This window comes from Papio anubis, chromosome 9 (assembly GCF_008728515.1).
Source record: "Papio anubis isolate 15944 chromosome 9, Panubis1.0, whole genome shotgun sequence".
Lineage (NCBI taxonomy): Eukaryota > Metazoa > Chordata > Mammalia > Primates > Cercopithecidae > Papio > Papio anubis.
In genome coordinates, this window is record NC_044984.1 from 116421480 (window position 1) to 116444258 (window position 22779).

Here is a 22779-nt window from a genome sequence, read left to right on the forward strand (position 1 = left end):
TTTCTCCGCCCATCTTCAGTTACCTGCCCTGCAAGTCTTGGGTCTCTGAGCAGGGCTGTGGCTCCATTCTTCACCCCGTGATCACATGCTCATGCCTGAACGTGGGCCTTTGTTGTCCCTTCTGGTTCTAGCCTGGGCTCCCGGAACCACCAGAGCTGCTTTCCCCAAAGGGACTGAGCCTTAGTCTCTCTCCGCATCTCCCAGGGAAGAGCAGGGCAGGCCCCTCGAAGGCAGCTCCTGGCTCCAGCCCGTGTCTGTGCCTTGCCCGCCATTAGGTGTAGAAACCCCGGTTGCATTTGAGAAGATGTGGTCCCTGCTCTCAAGGAATTTCTAATCTCGTTGGGGGAAGATAATTATAGAATAGCATGAAACAGATATCAGGGAAGTGCCAAATGGAATGTGATCAAGGGGAAAATGTAAGCTCTGGGCCATCAGGAAGGACCTGGCAGCTCTAGGCTTCAAGGGACCGTTGGATTTGGAGGCAGACAGACCAGCCCCGATTAACCTGTGATGTTGGGCAGGTGACCCCACCTTGCTGGGCCTTAGTCCCCTCTTTTGTGTAATGGAGCAGTAACATCCAACTCGCGGTTTCTGCAACAGAGCAAAAGCAATATATCATCACAGAGAATACTGAGCCCTGTGCCGGCTGTGCAGACGGTGCCGAGAGATGCAAATTCCCTCTTCATCTGTGAACCAGGATGTGCCACGTGCCACTCCCCCACCCCCTTTCCCTCCGGGGCGATGGTTCTCAGCCTGGCTGAGCACCTGGAGAAGATGCAGATTCCTGGGCCCCACACCAGGTCGCTAAGTCTCTGCAGGTTGCGGCTGGGAACCTGCCTGGTGGAGGGAGAGCTTTTGATTGTTTTAAACGCTCAGTATCTGGTTATATCCATTTGTTACTTTAGAACTCTCGAAAATTTCATCCTTTTGAATAGGTAAAACATGTTACAAAATTCAAATTCAAAACAGTTTTTTAATTAAGACAATTTACATATCATAGAAGTCACTTTTTTTTTTTTTTTTAAGAGACAGGGTCTCTGTGCCCAGTCTGGAGTGCAATGGCAGGATCATAACTCACTGCAGCCTCGACCCACTGGGCTCAAGCAATGCTTCTATCGCTGCCTCCTGAGTAGCTGGGACTGCAGGCATGCACACCTGGCTAATTTATGTATTATTTTCATTTATTTATTCATTTATTTTTTGAGACAGAGTCTCACTCTGTTGCCAGACTGGAGTGCAGTGGCATGATCTTGGCTCACTGCAACCTCCCCCTCTTGAGTTCAAGCAATTCTCCTGCCTCAGCCTCCCAAGTAGATAGGACTACAGGCGCCACCTCCACGCCCAGCTCATTTTTGTATTTTTAGTAGAGACGGGGTTTCACCTTGTTGGCCAGGATGGTCTCAAGCTCTTGACATCATGATCCGCCTGCCTCGGCCTCCCAAAGTGCTGGGATTACAGGCGTGGGCCACCATGCCCGGCCGCACACCTGGCTTATTAATTTTTTTATTTAATAGAGACAGGGTCTGGCTGTGTTGCTCAGGCTGGTCTCAAACTCCTGGCCTCAAGCCATCTTCCTGCCTGAGCCTCCCAAAGTGCTGGGATTACAGGCGTGAGCCACCATGCCCGGCCAGCAGTCACTCTTTTAAAGTATTCAGTTCAGTGAATATATTCACAGAGTTGTGCAACTGTCACCACTGTAATTCCAGAACATTTTCATTACCCCAAAAAGGAACTTACACCCATCAGCAGTCACTCCCCATTCCCCTCGCCTGCCCCTGGCAACCACCAATCCACCTTTTGTCTGTTTGGATTTGTGTATCTTCAGATGTTACTCTTTTACTGCATATCTTTTTAAAATCTGCCTCTCATCCCTGCCTGCACCCCCCATCCCCACCCCAGTTCTCGCCCCTGGAGGCGCCCAGTGTTGCCAGGTTTTGTTTATTTTTCTAAAGGGAGCCTTCGCTCGCAAACATGCATGTAAATACACGCATGCACACACACACAGGCGTGCACACATGCGCACACACACACATTCTTTGCTTGGTGAGGCTCACATATCCTGCATCTTTCTTATATATGTATAGGCAATATTGACATATTTTAATGTGTTAGTATTTTGCAGATCACCCCATGTTAGTCTGTGAAGAACCACCGTACTCCCTGTAATTGTTGCATCGGATTTCACTGAATGAATGTACCATGATTGATTTAACGAGTCTCCTACCGTTGAGCCCAGGTTGTTTCTAACATGATTTCTGACTTCATGTGAATCCCACCAGGACCTTGGGAACTGCCCTTCCATGTCTACAGCCTTTTGTTTAAAAAAAAAAAAAAGGGCCGGGCGTGGTGGCTCACGCCTGTAATCCCGGCACTTTGGGATGCTGAGGCGGGCGGATCACGAGGTCAGGAGATCAAGACCATCCTGGCTAACACGGTGAAACCCCGTCTCTACTAAAAATGCAAAAAATTAGCCGGGCATGGTGGAGAGTGCCTGTAGTCCCAGCTACTTGGGAGGCTGAGGCAGGAGAATGGCGTGAACCCGGGAGGCGGAGCTTGCAGTGAGCCGAGATCCGGCCACTGCACTCCAGCCTGGGTGATAGAGCGAGACTCCGTTTCAAAAAAAAAAAAAAAAAAATGGAATGACCGGGCATGGTGGCTCACGCCTATAATCCAGGACTTTGGGAGGCAGAGGCAGCAGATCACGAGGTCAGGAGTTCAAGACCAGCCTGGCCAAAATATTGGTGAAACCCGTCTCCACTAAAAATACAAAAATTAGCCTGGTGTGGTGGTGAGGCAAAAGAATCGCTTGAATCCGGGAGTTGGAGGTTGCAGTGAGCCATGGTCGCACCACTGCACTCTAGCCTGGGTGACAGAGCGAGATTCTGTCTCAAAAAAAAAAAAAAGGAATGGCACAAAAAGCATCCCCACCCTCCCTCCTTTCTCCCAGGGTCTTCCCTCCTAACTCCTCCTGCACATTTGTGCTGGAGGTCGGCAGAGTACACTTTGAGAAAGGCTGCCCCAGGGGGCCTGCAGCTGGCGCAAATGAGTGACCTCTGGGTCACCTGGCATTACTTGGTACCTGCTCTGGGCTGATGGCGGCCTCTTCCCCAGATACTCTCCCTAAAAGAGGAGGCAGGTCCTGCCAGCCGGGGCGTTTCCACACTGCTGCTGCCAGTCCCAGAAACAGGCAGGCTTATTTCCCAGGGTGCCGGAGCTGGGCCAGCCTCAGAACCCTCCCCTCTGTGGGGCTCTTTGATTCCATAGTGGGCGAGATCCAGAGGCCAGTCCCTAATAAGACGTGTTCAAATGCAGGCCCAGGAAAACCGTCCGGAGGCCTGGGGGCTCCAGGAGGCTTCCGCGGAATAAAATATTCACACCACTCCCCAGGGGCTCAGAGCACGTGCACACACATGCGATCTGGTGACGTGGTTTCTGCTCCATTCTCCCCTGCAGAAAAACAAGAATAAGAAAAAAGGCAAGGACGAGAAGTGTGGCTCAGAGGTGACCACTCCGGAGAACAGTTCCTCCCCAGGGATGATGGACATGCATGGTGAGTGCCCGTGGCCTGCCAGCCTCTCCTGCCCAACCTGGGGCCTTGGCCAAGCACTCGGTCATGCTTTTGTTTCTCCAGCAGGTTTGTTCACATTCCAGGCAAGGGGTAGGAGGGCTGGGCAGGGCCCGGAGGCCTCTGTGCCAAGGAGAAGACTCAGCAGAGGAGAGCAAGTTTCTTTTCCCAGCGTACCAAGCCAAGAGACATAAACTAAGCCAGAGACATAGAAATCAGACCCTCTCCTCACCCAGGGACGAGAACCACACAGGAGAGGGTTCTGTCAGCCTCGTATGCCCAGGAAGATTGTTTGGATGTATGTTTCTTACCCCCCTCATACATTATATAAATGGCTGTGTTTCCCATTTTGTTTTGGCTGCTGGAAATCTCCAAACTGGATTTTGTTTGTTTGTTTGTTTTGGTTTGTTTTGTTTTGTTTTGAGATGGAGTCTGATGGAGTCTCGCTCTGTTGCCTAGGCTGGAATGCAGTGGCGTGGTCTTGGCTCACTACAATCTATGCCTCCTGGGTTCAAGCGATTTTTCTGCCTCAGCCTCCCAAGTAGCTGAGACTACAGATATGCGCCACCATCCCTGACCAATTTTTATATTTTTTAGTAGAGACGGGGTTCCACCATGTTGGCAAGGCTGGTCTCGAACTCCTGGCCTCAAGTGGCCTGCCCGCCACGGCCTCCAAAAGTGCTGGGATTACAGACATGAACCACCGTGCCCGGCCTCCAAACTGGATTTCTGACTTCACGTTAATCCCACCAGGACCTTGGGAACTGCCCTTCCATGTCTACAGCCTAACTCCCTTTGCTATTTAATTTCAAATGTTGTAACTTAACCAGGTACGGGGAACACACACCTGCAGTTCTAGCTCCTCGGGAGGCTGAGGCGGGAGGATCGCTTGAGCCCAGGAGTTCAAGGCTGCAGTGTGCTATGATCACACCTGAGAGTAGCTGTTGCACTCCAGCCTGGGCAATACAGTGAGACCCCATCTCTTCAAAAGGCAAAAAAACCAAAAAAGTTGTAACCTAGGTCCATCCACCAAATCCAGATGGTGCTGTGTGCCATCGTTTCCTGTTGCTGGTGTCTGTTTGTGTTTTGACCTTTTTATTTGAGAGGAAACGTGCAGATGATATGTGTACGCCTCCGTGAAATGTTCCCAAACTGCACACACCCGTGTCACCACCCAGGTCAAAACACAGAACGTTCCGAGCCGGTCCCCAGTGTCCCTCACGGGTCCTCACGGTTGTCTCCATCCACCCAAGGAAAACGCCCTCAGAAATTCAAACCTACAGCTCCTTTTTGTTTTTTGTTTTTTGTTTTTTTGTGTTTCTGGTTTTTTGGGTTTTTTTTGAGGCAGAGTCTCGCTCCTGTCACCCAGGCTGGCGTGCAGTGGTGCGATCTCAACTCACTGCAACCTCTACCTCCTGGGTTCAAGCAATTCTTCTGCCTCAGCCTCCTGAGTAGCTGGGATTACAGGCTTGTGCTACCACGCCTGGCTAATTTTCTTTTTATTTTAGTAGATAGTAGGTTTCACCGTGTTGCCCAGGCTGGTCTCCAACTCCTGGTCTCGAACACCCGCTTTGGCCTCCCAAAGTGCTAGAATTTATAGATGTGAGCCACCGCGCCCGTCCCTAAAGCTCCATGAAAATTAAGTTGGCTTTCCATGTTTGAAAATCAGTAAATCTCCATCCTGCCATCCCTTGAGAAATCAGATCTGGCAGCCCCATAGCTGTGTGCTCCCTTGAGGCAGGGGCTGCCTGGAACTGCCTGAAGCCAGAGCCGCCTTCCCTTATGAAGAGTGAGGCACCTCCAGGCCCACCTGGGTCACCCACCGCCTCTTTATCACCTGTCTGGCCTGCTAAGACAAGAGCCTGCAGCCCCTGCCTTTTTCAGTCTCTTGACCCTAATTTCAATGTCTTTGTACTTTTGACCACCAGAACCTTTGGTCCAGCCAGGTAGTAGTAGATAAATAACTAAATAAGAAACTGGAGGGGAATATTGCTTTGCTGGAGTTTCTGACCTCTCCAGACGCAAAGAAAGGCCAGCAAACCTCCCCACGTGCCCAAATTGACCTATCTGGAAAACACAGTCACCAGTTCCAAGGATAGGGGGACTGGTAGGTTTCTGAGCGGGCTTTAGAAAATCACAGTGGTGGTGGCTCACGCCTGTAATCTCAGCCCTTCGGGAGGCCGAGGCAGGTGAATCACAAGGTCGGGAGTTCAAGACCAGCCTGGCCAACATGGTGAAACCCTGTCTCTACTAAAAATACAAAAAATGGGCGCGGTGGCTCACACTTGTAATCCCAGCACTTTGGGAGGCTGAGGCAGGCGGATCACGAGGTCAGGAGATCAAGACCATCCTGGCTAACACGGTGAAACCCCGTCTCTACTAAAAATGCAAAAAATTAGCCTGGCATGGCAGCGGGCGCCTGTAGTCCCAGCTACTTGGGAGGCTGAGGCAGGAGAATGGGTGAACCCGGGAGGCGGAGCTTGCAGTGAGCCGAGATCGCGCCACTGCGCTCCAGCCTGGGCGATAGAGCGAGACTCCGTCTCAAAAACAAAACAAAACAAAACAAAATACAAAAAAACCTTGGCATGGGACCAAGCTCAGTGGTTCACACCCGTAATCCCAGCACTTCGGGAGGTCGAGTTAGGAGGATCACTTGAGCCCAGGAGCTTGAGACTAGCCTGGGCAACATAGGGAGACCTCATTTCTACAAAAAAATAATAGGCCGGGCGCGGTGGCTCATGCCTGTAATCCCAGCACTTTGGGAGGCTGAGGTGGGTGGATCACGAGGTCAGGAGATTGAGACCATCCTGGCTAACACTTTGAAACCCTGTCTCTACTAAAAATACAAAAAAATTAGCTGGCCATGGTGGCGGGCGCCTGTAGTCCCAGCTGCTTGGGAGGCTGAGGCAGGAGAATGGTGTGTACCCAGGAGGCAGAGCTTGAAGTGAGCCAAGATTGCACCACTGCTCTCCAGCCTGGGCAACAGAGTGAGACTCTGTCTAAAAAAAAAAAAAAAAAAAGATTAAAAATTAATAATAAATTTAGCTGGGTGTGGTGACATGCACCTATAGTCACAGCTACTCTGGAGGCTGAGGTGGGAGGATCACTTGAACCTGGGAGTTGGAGGCTGCAGTGAAAGGTAATTGTACCACTGCATTCCAGTCTGGGCAACAGAGCAAGACCCCATCTCTTAAAAAAAAAAAAAAATATATATATATATATATATAAAAATATATATATAAAATGATAATAAATATTTTATTTTGGGCCAGGCATGGTGGCTTATGCCTGTCATCCCAGCACTTTAGGAGGCTGAGGTGGGAGGATCATTTGAAGTCAGGAGTTAGAGACCAGCCTGGCCAATATGGTGAAATCCCATCTCTACTAAAAATACAAAAATTATTGAGTGTGGTGCTACACGCCTGTAACTTGGGAGGCTAAGGCAGGAGAATTGCTTGAACCTGGGAGGCGGAGGTTGCAGTGAGCTGAGATCATGCCACTGCACTCCAGCATGGGCGACAGAGCAAGACTCCATCAAAAAAGAAAAAATTATTTTATTTTATTCAAAAATAGAGACAGGGTCTTGCTGTGTTGCCCAGGCTGGTTTCAAACTCCTGAGTTCAAGCAATCCTCCCTCAACCTCCCAAAGTGCTGGAAGTATAGGCATGAGCCACTGTGCCCAGCCTATAATAAAAATTTGAAAAAATCTTGGCCTGTTAACAGCTAACATTTATGAAACCGTCACAACGTGCCAGGTATCATGCTAAGCATCATTGCCTCGTTTGAGTCTAATTACCAACCCCATTTTACAGACGGAGAAACTAAGGCCCAGTGAGGTGAAGTAACATGCATGATTAGCAAGTTCATAATTTGCAGTGCCATTGCTGGCATTTGAGGTCCTTTGAAGACAGAATCCAGGTTTGTGGCTGGACTTGGTGGCTCACACCTGTAATCCCAGCACTTTGGGAGGCCAAGTTGAGAGGATCATTTAAGGTCAGGAGTTGGAGACAAGCCTGGCCAAACATGGTGAAACCCTGTGTCTACTGAAAATACAAAAATTAGCTGGGCATGGTGGCGGGCACCTGTAATCCCAGCTACTCGGGAGGCTGAGGCAGGAAAATCCCTTGAACTGGGAAGGGAAGGTTGCGGTGAGCCAAGATCATGCCACTGCACTCCAGCCTGGGCAAGAGAGTGAGGCCATGTCTCCAAAAAAAAAAAGATCCAGGTTTGTGACCTGGACGAACTCTCCAGAAGAATCTAGAATGCTGAACAAACCAGGTCCCCAGCCACAGAGGCCCTGTTCACTTTCTCATTTTCATTTTCGTGCACGTGCAGCCGAAACCCAGTCAGACTGCAGTCGTGTGAATGGGAAGGTCAGGGAAAGCTGTGGGCTGGGTGAGTTTTCTGGAAGGCATCCAGTGGGAGGATGGGTACAGCAGGAGATGAAGGGAGAGGGTGGTGCCCCGGGCCCTTTAGTCCACAAGACTCAGCTGAAGTTAGCCCAAGTATTGGTGTCACGCTGTTACCAGGCTACCAGGCTAGACCAGACATTAAACATTAGTGCTCATTGTCATTCATTAACACAGCCTCACAACCTCAGGAACCTATGGGGCCAGCTTCTTGCACACGTGCTTGCTGTAGGAAGAAAGTTTAGATTTTCTCGAGGGAGAAATTGGGGAGCATACATCCTTTTTTTTTTTTGGTTTAAGTCCCAGAATTCACAAGAGGATGCTTTTGTGTAACGAGCACCCCAGAGTACAGTTAAAATCAGATCCAGGTCACCTGTGTGGGGCCGCCTGACTGCCTGGTGCTTCCTTGGCAGGTTGAGGTAGAGGAGGGACATGGGGCTGGGAGTTGGGCAGATGGGTCCAGCAAGTGGCTTTGCTGCTCCCAGCCTCAGTTTCCCCCTCTGGAAAGTGAAGGTGGTAACGGCACCTTTCCAGCGAGTTGTGGGGAGGATTCCACGAGGTGACCATAAATGCTTTTGCCTAGTGCCTGGCACGGTGGCAGGTGCCCAGATCTGTGGGGATGTCTCTGTCTCCTTCTCATGTTTACAAAAGTGGCCGTCGCCCTGGCTGCAGCATGGCCCCCAGAAAGGCTGCTTCATATTGTGTTGGTTTTGAAACCTCCACTTGGGTCTCTGCTGTTTCAAACGACTCTCCTAGGTTGGGCATAGTGGCTCAGGCCTATGATCGCCGTGCTTTGGGAGGCCAAGACAGGAGGATCACTTGAGCCCAGGGGGCCAAGACAGCCTGGGCAACATAGTGAGGCCCCATCTCTACAAAAAATTTAAAAATTAGCCAGATGCAGTGGCACATGCCTGTGGCCCCAGCTACCCAGGAGGCAGAGGCAGGAGGATAGCTTGAGCCTAGAAGTTCAAGGCTGCAGTGAGCTATGATTCTGCTGCTGTACTCCAGCCTGGGTGACAGAGCAAGACCCTGTCTCTAAAAATAAAAAATACATAGATGGCTGGGCGTGGTGGCTCACTCCTGTAACCCCAGCATTTTGGGAGGTTGAGGTGAGCGGATCACCTAAGGTCAGTAGTTCAAGAGCAACCTGGCCAACACGGTGAAACCCCGTCTCTACTAAAAAATAGTAACAATAACAAAAATTAACTGGGCATGGTGGTGCATGCCTGTAATCTCAGCTACCTGGGAGGCTGAGGCATGAGAATCGCTTGAACCAGGAGGTGGAGATTATAGTGAGCCGAGATCGCGCCACTACACTCCAGCCTGGGTGACAGACTCCATCTCAGAAAACTAAATAGAGTGACTATGTGCTTGAGAAGGGGGTGCAGGACAAGGGGAGGTGCAGCCTGGGCCCCAGCTCTGCCCGCAGCCCCACTGTGGATGCCATTGCCAATTACCCCTTCTCTTTCTTCTTTGTATTGTAAAGGGTTTTGTTGTCAAGAACAGTAGAGAGGGGAATACAATCCCCCTATACACTCCACTTTGATTTTCATGAATATGATGCCATATTTGTCTCATCTATTTTTTCAATGTGTTAAATTTTTGTAATTAAAATATAATTCACCTATAAAAAATACACAGCTAGTGGCCAGGTGTGGTGGCTCACACCTGTAATCCCAGCACCTTGGGAGGCTGAGGTGGGCAGATCGCCTGAGGCCAATAGTTTAGACCAGCCTGGCCAACATGGTGAAACCTGTCTCTACTAAAAATACAAAACTCAACCAGGTATGGTGACAGGCGCCTGTAATCTACTTGGGAGGCTGAGGCAGGAGAATTGTTTGAACCCGGAAGGCGGAGGTTGTAGTGAGCCCAGACTGCACCATTGCACTCCAATCTGGGCAACAGAGCGAGACTCTGTCTCAAAAAAAAAAAAAAGTGTAAAAGTTCAGAGCATCCTAACACTGGCCTGCAGCCTGCACTGAAGCATTTTCTGGTAAATTTCCCTGCCTCATGACATTCAAGTCTGCACCTAAACGTCACAGCATGCATTGCTAAAAACAGGATGTTTCTACATACCCACTGTCCCATGATCATTTCTAACTAAATTAACCAACAGTTCCTTAATAGCTTTTAAAACCCAGACCATATTCAAATTCCCCAATTGTTCCAAAGTGTTACAGCTGGCACCTTCGAAACAGGATGCAAATAATTTCCATACATCATATTTAGTCGAGTCTCCTAGCTTTCTTTATTCTAAAATCATCTCCCCTCCCCCACTTTTTTTGAATTTTTTTTTAATATGATACTGACTTTAAGGGAGTGGACCATGTGTCCCGTGGAATGTGCCATCTCCCGCTGTCTCTCTCTCCCTTTTATTTCCTATCAAGTGGAACTCGGCTCCGGGCTGCATCAGTCAGACAGAACGTCTTGGCAGCCCCGCCTCACGGACCATGCCATGTCTTCCGTATCGCTTCTCTGCCAGACACACAATGCATCTGGTTTCCACACCCAGAATGAGGCCTCAAATGTCCCCCCAAGATTGTAAATATGTGAGGCCACCGTCCCCAGCTGGCTGCCTGCAGACACAGGGTACAGTTGGCTCAGTGTGGGGAAGGTCAGGCCAGCGCCGGAATTCTTTGCCTCTCTGGACACATGGGATGGCTGTGGTGCTTGGGTGGATGGGGGTGGGGGCGGGAGTGAGCTCAGGGGTCCCAGGAGGAGGAGTATCCAGTATCCAGACCCCTACCGCATGGCCGGGTGCAGTGGCTCATGCCTGTAATCCCACCACTTTGGGAGGCCAAGGTGAGCAGATCACCGGAGGTCTAGAGTTCAAGACGGGCCTGGCCAATGTGGTGAAACCCTGTCTCTACTAAAAATACAAAAGTAACCAGGAGTGGTGCCTGTAATCCCAGCTACTCGGGAGGCCGAGGCAGGAGAATCACTTGAACCTGGGAGGAGGAGGTAGTGAGCTGAGATTGCACCACAGTCCTCCAGCCTGGTTGACACAGTGAGATCCATCTCAAAAAAAAAACAAAAAAACCGATAACCAGGCCCCTCCCCGGTGGGAGAGCTGCTGTGGGGTTCCGGGCATTGAGGCACAGGGATGCTGAGTCCTCCGACCTGCCCGTCCTTGGCAGCTGTGGGATTTCATCCTGTGGTTCTGTTCCCACACCCCACAGACGACAACAGCAACCAGAGCTCCATCGCAGATGCCTCCCCCATCAAACAGGAGAACAGCAGCAACTCCAGCCCCGCTCCAGAGCCCAACTCGGCTGTGCCCAGCGACGGCACCGAGGCCAAGGCAGACGAGGCCCAGGCTGATGGGAAGGAGCACCCAGGAGCTGAAGGTACGTGGCCTCTGGAGGCGGCTCTGACGGCCTCCCTGTAACCGGCCTTCAGGCAGTCTGTGGCTAGGTGTTCCAGGAGGCCCTGTCATGTGCCAGCTGCAGCACGGAGACAGTAAAGAGAGGTGACACCTGGAGTACATGGTCTCATGGGGGAATTTAAAAAATCAGACAGGCCAGGTGCATTGGCTCATGCCTGTAATCCCTGCACTTTAGGAGGCCAAGGTGTGAAGCCTGCTTGAGCCCAGGAGTTCAAGACCAGCCTGGGCAACATAGCAAGACCTCATCTCTACCAAAAAAAAAAAAAAAAAATTAGCCAAGTGTGGTGGCACACAGCTGTGATCCCAGCTACTCAGGAGGCTGAGGTCAGAGGATAACTTGAGCACAGGAAGTCAAGGCTACAGTGAGCCGTGATCATGCCTCTGCACTCCAGCCTGTGTGACAATAAGACCCTGTCTCAAAAATAAGTAAATAAATAAAAATCAAACAATCGGCCAGGCATGGTGGCTCACACCTGTAATCCTAATGCTTTGGAAGGCTGAAGCGGGAGGATCACTTGAGGCCAAGAGTTTGAGACCAGTCTGGGCAGCATAGCAAGATCCTGTCTCTACAAAAAAATGTTTTAAAATGAGCCGGGCATGGTGGCATGTGCCTATCTGTGGTCCCAGCTACTCAGGAGGCTGAGGTGGGAGTATCCCTTGAGCCCAGGAGTTGGAGGCTGCAGTGAGCCGTGATCACACAACTGAACTCCAGCCTGGGTGACAGAGTGAGACCCTGGCTCAAAATATAATTATATTAATAAAAATGTTTAAATATATTTAAAAATCAGACAACCTAGTATTAGGGAGAGAAGTGTGGTGGAGAATTATAAAGTCGGAAAGGGATGGGGGTGGGGGGTCTTGCTGAATGACCAGGGGAGTTGCAATTTTAAATGGGGTGGTCAGGGGCAGCCTTTGAACAAGACGAGGCTCAGACTGGGCAAGTGAGCAAGCCGTATGGGGATCTGGGAGGAGAGCAGTGTGGGCAGAGGGAAGAGTGAGTGAGGAGCTGGAAAATAAGACGGGGACTGGGTGCAGTGGCTCACACCTGTAATCGCAGCACTTTGGGAGGCCAAGGCAGGCGGATCACTTGAGGTCAGGAGTTCTAGACCAGCCTGGCCAACATAGTGAAACCCCGTCTCTACTAAAAATACAAAAATTAGCGGAGAGTGGTGGCATGTGCGTGTTTGAATCCCAGCTACTCAGGAGGCTGAGGCAGGAGAATCACTTGAACCTGGGAGGTGGAGGCTGCAGTGAGCCGAGATTGTGCCATTGCACTCCAGCCTGGGCGACAGAGTGAGACTGTGTCTCAGAAAATTAAAATAAATAAATAAATAAATAAATAAGATGGGGTCAGATAGGAGGCGGCGCCTCAGGTGTGGGGGCCTCGTAAGGCCACTGCCTGGGTTTTCATGGTAAGACGGGAGCCACTGGGGGCTTGGGTGACACAATCTGAAGGATTAAGAACAGATGATGGGGTGATTGTGTGAGAGTGTGTGTGTGTGTGTTTATTGTGAGTCTCCACAGGAAAATGGAAAGAACAGCATCATACTGTCCCGTATCTCCACCTGCTGCATTTGGCAGTTATTGGCTTTTGGGGTGTTTTTGCTTTGTCTGTATTTTTTCTGGGACCATTTGAAAGTAAGTCACAGATCTCAGAACATTTCATCCCTAAACATGTTGTCAGCACGTGTCTTTCAAAAATAAAGACATTCTGGGCTGGGCACAGTATGTGCTTATACTTACAATCTCAGCACTTTGGGAGGCCGAGGCAGGAGGATCTTTTGAGCCCAGGAGTTCGAGACCACCCTAGGCAAGAAGACAAAACCCCATCTCCACAAAAAATATAAAAATGAGCCCGGCATGGTGGTACGCGCCTGTCGTCCCAGGAGGATCGACTGAGCCTGAGAGGTTGAGGCTGCAGTGAGTCATGATTGTACCACTCCAGCCTGGGTAACAGGGTGAGACCCTGCTGGAAAAAAAAAAAGAAAAAAAGACATTCTCTTGCAGGATTACAAATAGCGTGATTGCATCTAAGAAAAGGAGCAGCAGTCCGGATGGTCTAACATGGAGGTATAGTCTGAAGGTTGGGGAGAGCCCGTGTTGGGCAGTACATAGGGGGGTGTGGACCCGAGGGTCACTTTGGGCACCTGGAGGGAGAGGCAGTGGCTGAGCGGGTCTATGGAGGGCAGGCCAGGTCTGGAGCGCCTTGCACACCCACGAGGAGCTGGCGAGCATGGAATGTGGAGTGGCAGATGTGACCAGCCTGCAGCCGGGGCCACCCCAGGACTCAGCGTGTGTGTGTCCTGGGAGCAGCCAGTGTGGTTCTAGGAGAAAGGCCGTCCCCTGCTGCACAGCTGATCCGCACGCCTGTGCAAGGAGGCTCTGGGCTGGTGCCAGGGTCCCAGTCACAGCTGCACTCCGCCTCCTGCACCCCAAGAAGCCATAGGTCAGCGGGGAAGACAGACACCAGCACCAAGGACTCATTGGCAGAGTTGCAGACAGACGCTGCAGGCAGATTCCAACCAGCCCATGGTGTGAGGGTCTGGCCGTATAGAACCCCGCAGTATCATTTTTTAAATTTGAATGTGATGTCAAATTTTAAAACTTGAGCTTAAAACAGGATTGATTTCTAGCTTCTTTTGAAAAATCAGCTTTGACAATGTCGGGCCTGCTTTTCCCTGGGGCAGTTACCAGCCGAAGCAGAAGAGACTCTTCCTATTGTCTCTCCAAACCAACGCCAAAGGGCGCTTGCCCTGTATTACCTCATGGCCACTCTTGTTTTTCTTATTGTAGATTTTAAAAAGAAAATTAAGATATTTCTTGTTTTTTTTTTTTTTTTTCCCCCCCAGACAGAGTCTTGCTTTGTCACCCAGGCTGGCGTGCAATGGTGCGATCTCGGCTCGCTGCAACCTCCGCCTCCCAGCTTCAAGCAATTCTCCTGCCTCAGCCTCCTGAGTAGCTGGGATTACAGGTGTCCACCACCACGCCTGGCTACTTTTTCTACTTTTAGTAGAGATGGGGTTTCACCATGTTGGCCAGGCTAGTCTCAAATCTCCTGACCTCGTGATCCACCCGCCTCGGCCTCCCAAAGTGCTGGGATTACACATGTGAACCACCACACCTGGCCTATTTCTTGGTTTTTGTTTGTTTGAAATGGGGTCTCACTCTATTGCCCAAGCTGGAGTGCAGTGGTACAATCTCAACTCATTGCAGCCTTGAACTTTTGGGCTCAGGTGATCCTCCTGCCTCAGTCTCCCAAGTAACTGGGACTACAGACGTGCACCACCAGGCCCTGGTAATTTTTATAGTTTTTTTGTCCAGATGGGGTGTTGCTATGTTGCCCGGGCTGGTCTTGAACTTCCGGGCTCCAGTGATCCTCCCACTTTGGCCTCCCAAAGTGCTGAGATTACAGATGTGAGCCACCATACCCAGCCAAGATGTTTCTTGAAGCTATTTCTCTATCAAAAGTGGAGGAAGAAAGTGGAAAAGAAAAAAGAAAAAGACTGGAGAGGCTTTTTTTTTTTTTTTTTTTTTTAATTTTTAGATGGAGTTTCGTTCTTGTAGCCCAGGCTGGAGTGCAATGGTGCAATCTCGGTTCACCACAACCTCCACCTCCTATGTTCAAGCGATTCTCCTGCCTCAACCTCTTGAGTAGCTGGGATTACAGCCATGCGTCACCATGCCCAACTAATTTTGTATTTTTAGTAGAGACGGGGTTTCTCCATGTTGGTCAGGCTGGTCTCGAACTTCCGACCTCAGGTGATCCGCCTGCCTCGGCCTCCCAAAGTACTGGGATTATAGGTGTGGGCCACCACGCCTAGCCTGAGAAGGCTATTTTTTCTTTTTAGGAAAACTGGGAAAGTATATATTTGAAGAGAGTATTTCTTAACATTTTATTTGTGAAGCTTATCTATGTCTGAATCAAACAGCCCACTTGACTCATTTGTGGTATTGCCTGGCCCCTGATGGGGCTTTTGAGTTCATAGTCACTGCTGTGATGGACACAGTAAAAAAGGGATTTGGAGGGCCACCAGAAAGGCTTGCTGGAGGAATTGAATTGCTGTCTTGACCTGGTATTAGAAAGGAGGCAGGCTGGCTGGGCATGTGGCTCATGCCTGCAATCCCAGCACTTTGGGAGGTCGAGGTGGGTGAATCTCTTGAGCTCAGGAGTTCGAGACCAGCCTGAGCAACGTGGTGAAACCCTGTCTCTACAAAAAATTAAACAATTAGCTGGACGTGGTGGTACATGCCTGTGGTCCCAGCTACTTGGGAGGCTGAGGCAAGGATCACTTGAGCCCAGGAGTTTGAGACCAGCCTGGGCAACATGGTGAAATCCCATCTCTACAAAAAAATACAAAAATTAGGCAGGGGGAAGTGGCTCACACCTGTAATCCCAGCACTTTGGGAGGCTGAGGTGGGTGGATCACCTGAGGTCAGGAGTTCGAGACCAGCCTGCCCAACAAGGCGAAACCCCATCTCTACTAAAAATATAAAAAATTAGCTGGGTGTGGTGGCAAGTGCCTATAATCCCAGCTACTCGGGAGGCTGAGGCAGGAGAATTGCTTGAACCCAGGAGGTGGAGGTTGCAGTGAGCCAAGATCACGCCACTGCACTCCAGCCTGGGCAACAAGAGTGAAACGTCTAATATATATATATACACACACACACACACACACACACACACATATATATACACAAAAATTAGTGGAGTGTGGGGGCATGCGCCTATAGTCCCAGCTGCTCAGAATGCTAAGGTGGGAGGATTGCTTGAGCCCAGGAGGTGGAGGTTGCAGTGAGCATGATTGTCCCACTGCACTCCAGCCTGGATGACAGAGCACGACCCGGTCTTAAAAAAAAAAAAAAAAAGAAGAAGAAGAAGAAGAAAGTAAGAAACTGTGGTGTGGCAAGACCACAGAGCTCAAAATAGGGAGTGTTGGGAAGGAAAGCTGGAAATAACAGGAATTTGGAAGCCTCCCTCACTCAATGGGGTGAGCAACTGGCTCTTCAAATATGCTGGCGGCGGGGCACGGTGGCTCACGCTTGTGTTCCCAGCGCTTTGGGAGGCTGAGGTGGGTGGATCACCTGAGGTCGGGAGTTTGAGACCAGCCCGGCCAACATGGTGAAACCCCATTTCTACTAAAAATACAAAACATAGCCCGGCGTGGTGGTGCTCACTTGTAATCCCAGTTTCTTGGGAGGCTGAGGCAGGAGAATAGCTTGAACCCAGAAGGCAGAGATTGCAGGTTCATGCCATTCTCCGTATCAACTGTAATGGTTTCCGTCAAGTCTGTGACTGTGCCATAATTTATTTGAATAGTCCCTTAGTGATGGTCACTTAGGTGTTCCCGCCTTTTGTTTTGCACATGCAGTCCTGCGGGGAGTCTGGTACCCTCATCTCTCTGCATCTTTGCCCAGGTGCAGGTGGCTCTGCAGGCTACGTCCCTGGAAGTGGAAGCGTTTAGGCAGAGGCTGCATGCACTCAGAATGTCCAGAATGTCACAGGTTCTGCCTGACTTTCTTCCCAAGAAGTCGTGGGTAGAATGACGCCACTAGTGCAGGGGCTCTCAGGCTTGGCAACCCTGGCATTTGGGGCCAAATCATTCTTGTTTTTTCTTTTTTTGAGACGGAGTCTTGCTCTGTCACCCAGGCTGGAGTGCAGTGACGCAGTCTGCAGGGCTCGCTGCAACCTCCGCTTCCCAGGTTCAAGCGATTCTCCTGTCTCAGCCTTCTGAGTAGCTGGGACTATAGGCATGCATTTGCCATCACACCTGGCTAATTTTTGTATTTTTAGCGGAGACAGGGTTTTACCATGTTGCCCAGGCTGGTCTCAAACTCCTGACCCCAGGTGATCCGCCCACCTCAGCCTCCCGAAGTGTTGGAATTACAGGCGTGAGCCACCGCTTCCAGTCTCGGATCCGTCTTTACGTGGGGGGCCATCCTGTGCATTGTGGGACATTGAGCAGCCTCCCTGGCCTCCGCCAAAATGTTTCCAGTTGTTAACCAATGTCCCCGGGGCGGGGGGAGTCACCCCTGCTGAGAGCCAGTGCCCTAGCGGCTTTGTCATAGCGCTGGGAGAGATGGGGGCTGTGGTCACATCCAGGTGGACACTCACCAGCTGTATGGCCTTGGGCAGGCAACATCACCCCCACACACCCTCCTACTTCCTTGTTTGTAAAATGGGACAACCAGCCGCTCGGGAGGCTGAGATGGGAGTATCACTTGAGCCTGGGAGGTGGAGGCTGCAGTGAGCCATGGTGGTGCTCATTCCAGCATGGGCGACAGAGCGAGACCCTGTCTCAAAATAAAATAAAATGGGATGAGCAGGAGCCGCCTCCCTCGCCGGGAGTGAAGAGGGCGAGAACACCAGCAAAGTGCTTAGCCTGGAGCTGGGGCTTAGGAGGAGAGTCTGGTAGCTGCGGGGTTGCCTTGTCCGCCCTTCTGTTGGGGGAGTGATTGCGGGGGTCCCAAGGACCGACGTGGGCTTCATCTGCAGCTGTGTTCCTCCTTCTTTCCCATCCTGTTTTTTTCTGGCCATGGCCTTGTTTCTCCCATGTTGGAGTGTGTGTCTCCTTTGCTCTAGAAGCCAGATTTGAGCTCCGCAGCAGGAATTCTGTTTTGAGTTAGTGTGTCCAGTTAGTTGCTACTTTCTCGCTACCACCACCAGATGCTAAATTGGTGGGACCCAGGTGGGAGCCACACCAGGGCCCTCTCTGGCCACCCTAGGCCCCCCGGGCCTGCACGGCTGCCCTGCACTGCTCAGCCAGGCTCCACCTGCCCTCTGCCCGAGCTGCCCGTGGGAAGGACACAAGGATAGACCCGTGTGGCCTTCCCAGGTGGGTGCGTGCTCTCTGCCGGGACGGGGCAGGTTGGCCACCAGCTGTTGACCTTGCTTTGAACTTGTTTACTGCTATGTGAGTTCAGGGAATGACATAATTCCTGTCCAAGCTCCCTGGACTAAATTTAGACCCCAGGAAAATAATTTTCCCTGGGTGAGTTCCAGCACCGCGGCTCCCAGAGAATCGGCTGCCTCCCTGAGCTCCTGAATGCTCTGTGGGTTCCAAGGCCGGTTCTCACCAAGCTCTGGGGTCTGGCTCTCAGGGGAGGCCTCTGCCGGGCACCTCTCTGCCCAGCATGGGTCAGCGTGAGTCTCTGGGCAACTGGCCACCTTCATGATTTCTAAGCCTACATCTGGGGCACCCACCTCCCCCACCACTCTGCAGAGCCTGCTGTGCTGGGCAGAAAAGGAGCTGTGGTCAGAGATGCAAAGCCACAGATGGGCAACTTTCCTAGGTCGGTAAAAACTTAATGTTTATGTTAAAGCAAACATGTATTATGAAATAGAGTGTAACATTAACATGATTTCTCTCTCTCTCTCTTTTTTTTTTTCTTTTGAGACAAAGTCTCACTCTGTCACCCAGGCTGGAGTGCAGTGGTGCGATTTTCGGCTCACTGCAACCTCTGCCTCCTGGGTTCAAGTGATTCTCCTGCCTCAGCCACCCGAGTAGTTGAGATTACAGGCACCCGCCACCACACCCAGCTACTTTTTGTATTTTTAGTAGGGTTTCACCATGTTGGCCAGGCTGGTCTCAAACTCCTGACCTCAAGTGATCTGCCTGCCTTGGTCTCCCAAAGTACTGGGATTACAGGCATGAGCCACCATGCCTGGCCTGGCCCCTTTCTTTTAAAAAATAAATAAATAAACTAGAGATGAGATTTCACTATATTTCCCAGGCTAGTCACAAACTCCTGAGCTCAAGCGATCTTCCCGCCTTGGTCTTCCAAAGTGTTGGGATTACAGGTGTGAGCCACTACACCTGGCTGATTTTTCTTTTTATTGAGATGAAATTCACATAAAATTAACCATGTTAAGTGAATAATTCACTGACAGTACACTCACAAGGTTGTGCAACCACCACTTCTCTCTGGTTCCAAAATGTTTTAATCACCCCAAAAAGAAATCTTGCACCCAGCAGCAATCATTCCCCACTTCTCCCTTCCCCCGCGACGGTGGGTCCCCACCCCAGGCAACCACGAAACTTTCTGTCTTCATGGGTTCGTCTATTCTGGACTTTTCATATAAATGGAATCATATACTCTATGACCTTTTGTGTGTGACTTCTTCTCACTCAGCATGATGTTTTCTTTCTTTTTTTGTTGTTGTTTTGTTTTTTGTGGTTTGTGTTTTGTTTTGTTTTGGAGACAGAGTCTTACTTTGTCACCCAGGCTGGAATGCAGTGGCATGGTCTTATCTCACTGCAGCCTCTGCCCCCTGGGTTTATGGGATTGCCTTGGCCTCCCAAGTAGCTGGGACTACAGGCACATGCCACCACATCTGGCTAATTTTTGTATTTTTTTAGTAGAGAGGGGGTTTTGCCATGTTGGCCAGGCTGGTCTCAAACTCCTGACCTCAGGTGATCCGCCCACCTCAGCCTCCCAAAGTGCTGGGATTACAGGTGTGAGCCATCGCGCCCAGCCTGTTTTTGTTGTTGTTGTTGTTGTTGTTGTTGTCATTTTTTGAGACAGTCTTACTCTGTCACCCAGGCTGGAGTGCAGTGGCGCGATCTCGGTTCACTGCAACCTCCACCTCCCAGGTTCAAGCCATTCTCCTGCCTCAGCCTCTGAGTAACTGGGATTACAGGCATGCACCACCACGCCTGGCTAATTTTTGTATTTTTAGTAGAGACGGGGTTTCACCATGTTGGCCAGGCTGGTCTTGAACTTCTGACCTCCAGTGATCTGCCTGCCTTGGCCTCTCAAAATGGTGGGATTACACGCGTGATCCACCGCGCCTGGCCAGGGCTCCTAGTCTGAGGAGTAACAGTGTCAACCCTGCTCAGCCTCCCTGGGAAGGAGGGTCTTGCTGTTCCGTTCCCCCATCCTCCGTGCCCCGGGCCCTGTACTATCTTCTTCTTCCCATCTTGCCTGCTTGCTTTTAAACTGAAGTGTGGGTTATTTTCCCCTTTTATTCCTCTGCCTCAGAAACCCCAGTAAAGAAGTCTTGGTTGCGGCCGGGCGCGGTGGCTCAAGCCTGTAATCCCAGCACTTTGGGAGGCCGAGACGGGCGGATCACGAGGTCAGGAGATCGAGACCATCCTTGCTAACACGGTGAAACCCCGTCTCTACTAAAAAATACAAAAAACTAGTCGGGCGAGGTGGCGGGCGCCTGTAGTCCCAGCTGCTCGGAGGCTGAGGCAGGAGAATGGCGTGAACCCGGGAGGCAGAGCTTGCAGTGAGCTGAGATCCGGCCACTGCACTCCAGCCTGGGCGACAGAGCGAGACTCCGTCTCAAAAAAAAAAAAAGAAGTCTTGGTTGCACAGGCATTCTCTAGGAGTAGTTTAGCATGCTTTTCAACATCAGGGTACCATGGTGTCGGGCCTTGGGTAGGATTTTTGCTGCCCCTTCATGAGTGTCAGGCTCTGTGTCCAGTAAGCTTTAGGAAAAACCACTGCCGCCACTGCCTCCTCCCAAACTGCACCCACCCCCCGCCCCATCCAGCCTGCACCTTCCTTCTGCTAAAGAAAGTTGGGGTGGAGCAGCAGGAAGACTGAGGCACGAGAAATCACCCAAATAACTGGGTTCATTCTACAGGTGATTGCTTGATGGAATGGTGTGCAGCCATCTTGTAAGCTCTGATATTTAAAGAATCTTTAAAGACGTGAAGAACTCCTCCGAAATACCATGTGACCCCCATTTGGGAAGAGGAGAAAATTTGTATGCAATGGAGGGAGGGAAAACTGTAAAGATGGGCATTAATTCTCTAAAGCATTAGTGGGGTGGTCCCTGGGTGGTGACAGGTGATTTTTAACTTTATTTTTTTTTTCTGTATCTTCTGTTTCCTGCAATGATCAGTCATTGCTCTGGCAATCGGAAAAATACCCATACTATTATTATTATTATTATTATTTTGAGACAGAGTCTCGCTCGGTCCCCCAGGCTGGAGTGCAGTGGCGCGATCTCAGCTCACTGCAATCTCCGCCTCCCGGGTCCTCGCCATTCTCCTGCCTCAGCCTCCCAAGTAGCTGGGACTACAGGCGCCTGCCACCTCGCCTGGCTAATTTTTTGTATCTTTAGTAGAGATGGAGTTTCACCGTGTTAGCCAGGATGGTCTCCATCGCCTGACCTCCTGATCCGCCCACCTCAGCCTCCCAAAGTGTGGGATTACAGGCGTGAGCCACCGTACCTGGCCAAATACTCATATTATTAAGAGAAATGTTTACAAAAGGTTAGTTACCTCTGATGTTCCCCAGGAGGAGAGGGCAGGCTCTTTAAAGGAGGAGGACGAAGCCACCTTGGCTGAAGGAGAGAGGAATTGACAGCCATGATTGTTGGTGCGCACTGCGGCCGCCAGGGGGTGCTGGGTGCACGCAGCACGGAGACTGCAGCCTCCTCCCGTCGCCTCCCAGGGCCCTCAGCAGCTAAGTGTGCAGGAGAGGGTTGCAGACACCAGGGTCCGTGTGTGGCTTGGCTGCTGGAAACAGCGCCACTGAAAAATCGACAGGAGAGTCCCCAGCCCTCCAGCCCTCCAGCCCTCCAGCCCTCCAGCCCTCCAGCTCATTGTAGCCTTCAAAGACCCCTGGCCCCAAAACTACGCGATTCAAGGTATTTTTAGTATTTGGCCCATCCGGCCCCGCCTCTCACGTGTCTGAAAATAGCTCCTGTCCTCTTGCTCTTCCCTCAGACGCTTCTGATGAGCAGAACTCACAGTCCTCGATGGAACATTCGATGAACAGCTCAGAGAAAGTAGATCGGCAGCCGTCTGGAGACTCGGGTCTGGCCGCAGAGTCGTCTGCAATCTCTCAGGTACCTCGCTCGAGGTCTCAGAGGGGCAGCCAGATCGGCCGGGAGCCCATTGGGTTGTTGGGGGTACGTTGAAAGGTGTTTCGTCATTGTGTTTTGTTGTTTTGTCGTTGGACCGTTGGAACTGTCATTTGTCCATCAGGCGATGTCCATGAACACAGTCCTGGGCTCTGCCTTGGGCTCTGGGGCCAAGGGATAATGAGACTCGTGGCCTCTGCCCTCAAGGAGCCTCTGGGTCGGAGGAGGATGAAGGGACTTGAACCCAGCCTCAGCTGCCGCGTTTTGTCTGTTCGGGTTCACAAAAGCATTGCCTCATCTCAGTGATCCGCAGATAGGTGAGCTTTAGAGCTGGGAAGACAAGACTTCAGAAACCTAAGTGGTGGCGCCTCCTATGGAGTGGTGCCGCTGACCCCACTTGCACCGCGTGGGCCCCTCTCCAGGGCATCACTCTGTGTTGGAATCTGGTCTGAATGACTCAGCACAGGTGCAGTGGGGCTTGGTGGTTAGGAGCAAACCTCCCAGAGTCGGGCCCAAGTTTTAATCCCAGCTCCCAAAATGGGATCACAGAACTGTCTTAGGGCCACCGTGAGGATTCGATGGGAGAACATAGGTAAAACTTAGC

At 51.0% G+C, this 22779-nt stretch overlaps 1 protein-coding gene across 3 annotated transcripts in view; it reads left to right on the forward strand.

Annotated features, from left to right (window-relative positions):
* The window catches only part of BCL7A (BAF chromatin remodeling complex subunit BCL7A), a 41616-nt gene that overhangs the window by 11419 nt on the left and 7418 nt on the right, over window positions 1-22779 (forward strand). For 2 of the 3 annotated variants that reach the window (XM_031650846.1, XM_009181876.4), the window contains exons 3-5: window positions 3454-3550; window positions 11154-11321; window positions 22039-22223. In XM_031650846.1, coding sequence (XP_031506706.1) covers window positions 3454-3550; window positions 11154-11321; window positions 22039-22223 — 450 coding nt within the window. The remainder of the gene's footprint in view (window positions 1-3453; window positions 3551-11153; window positions 11322-22038; window positions 22224-22779) is intronic. The other variant, XM_031650847.1, reaches the window with a different exon arrangement.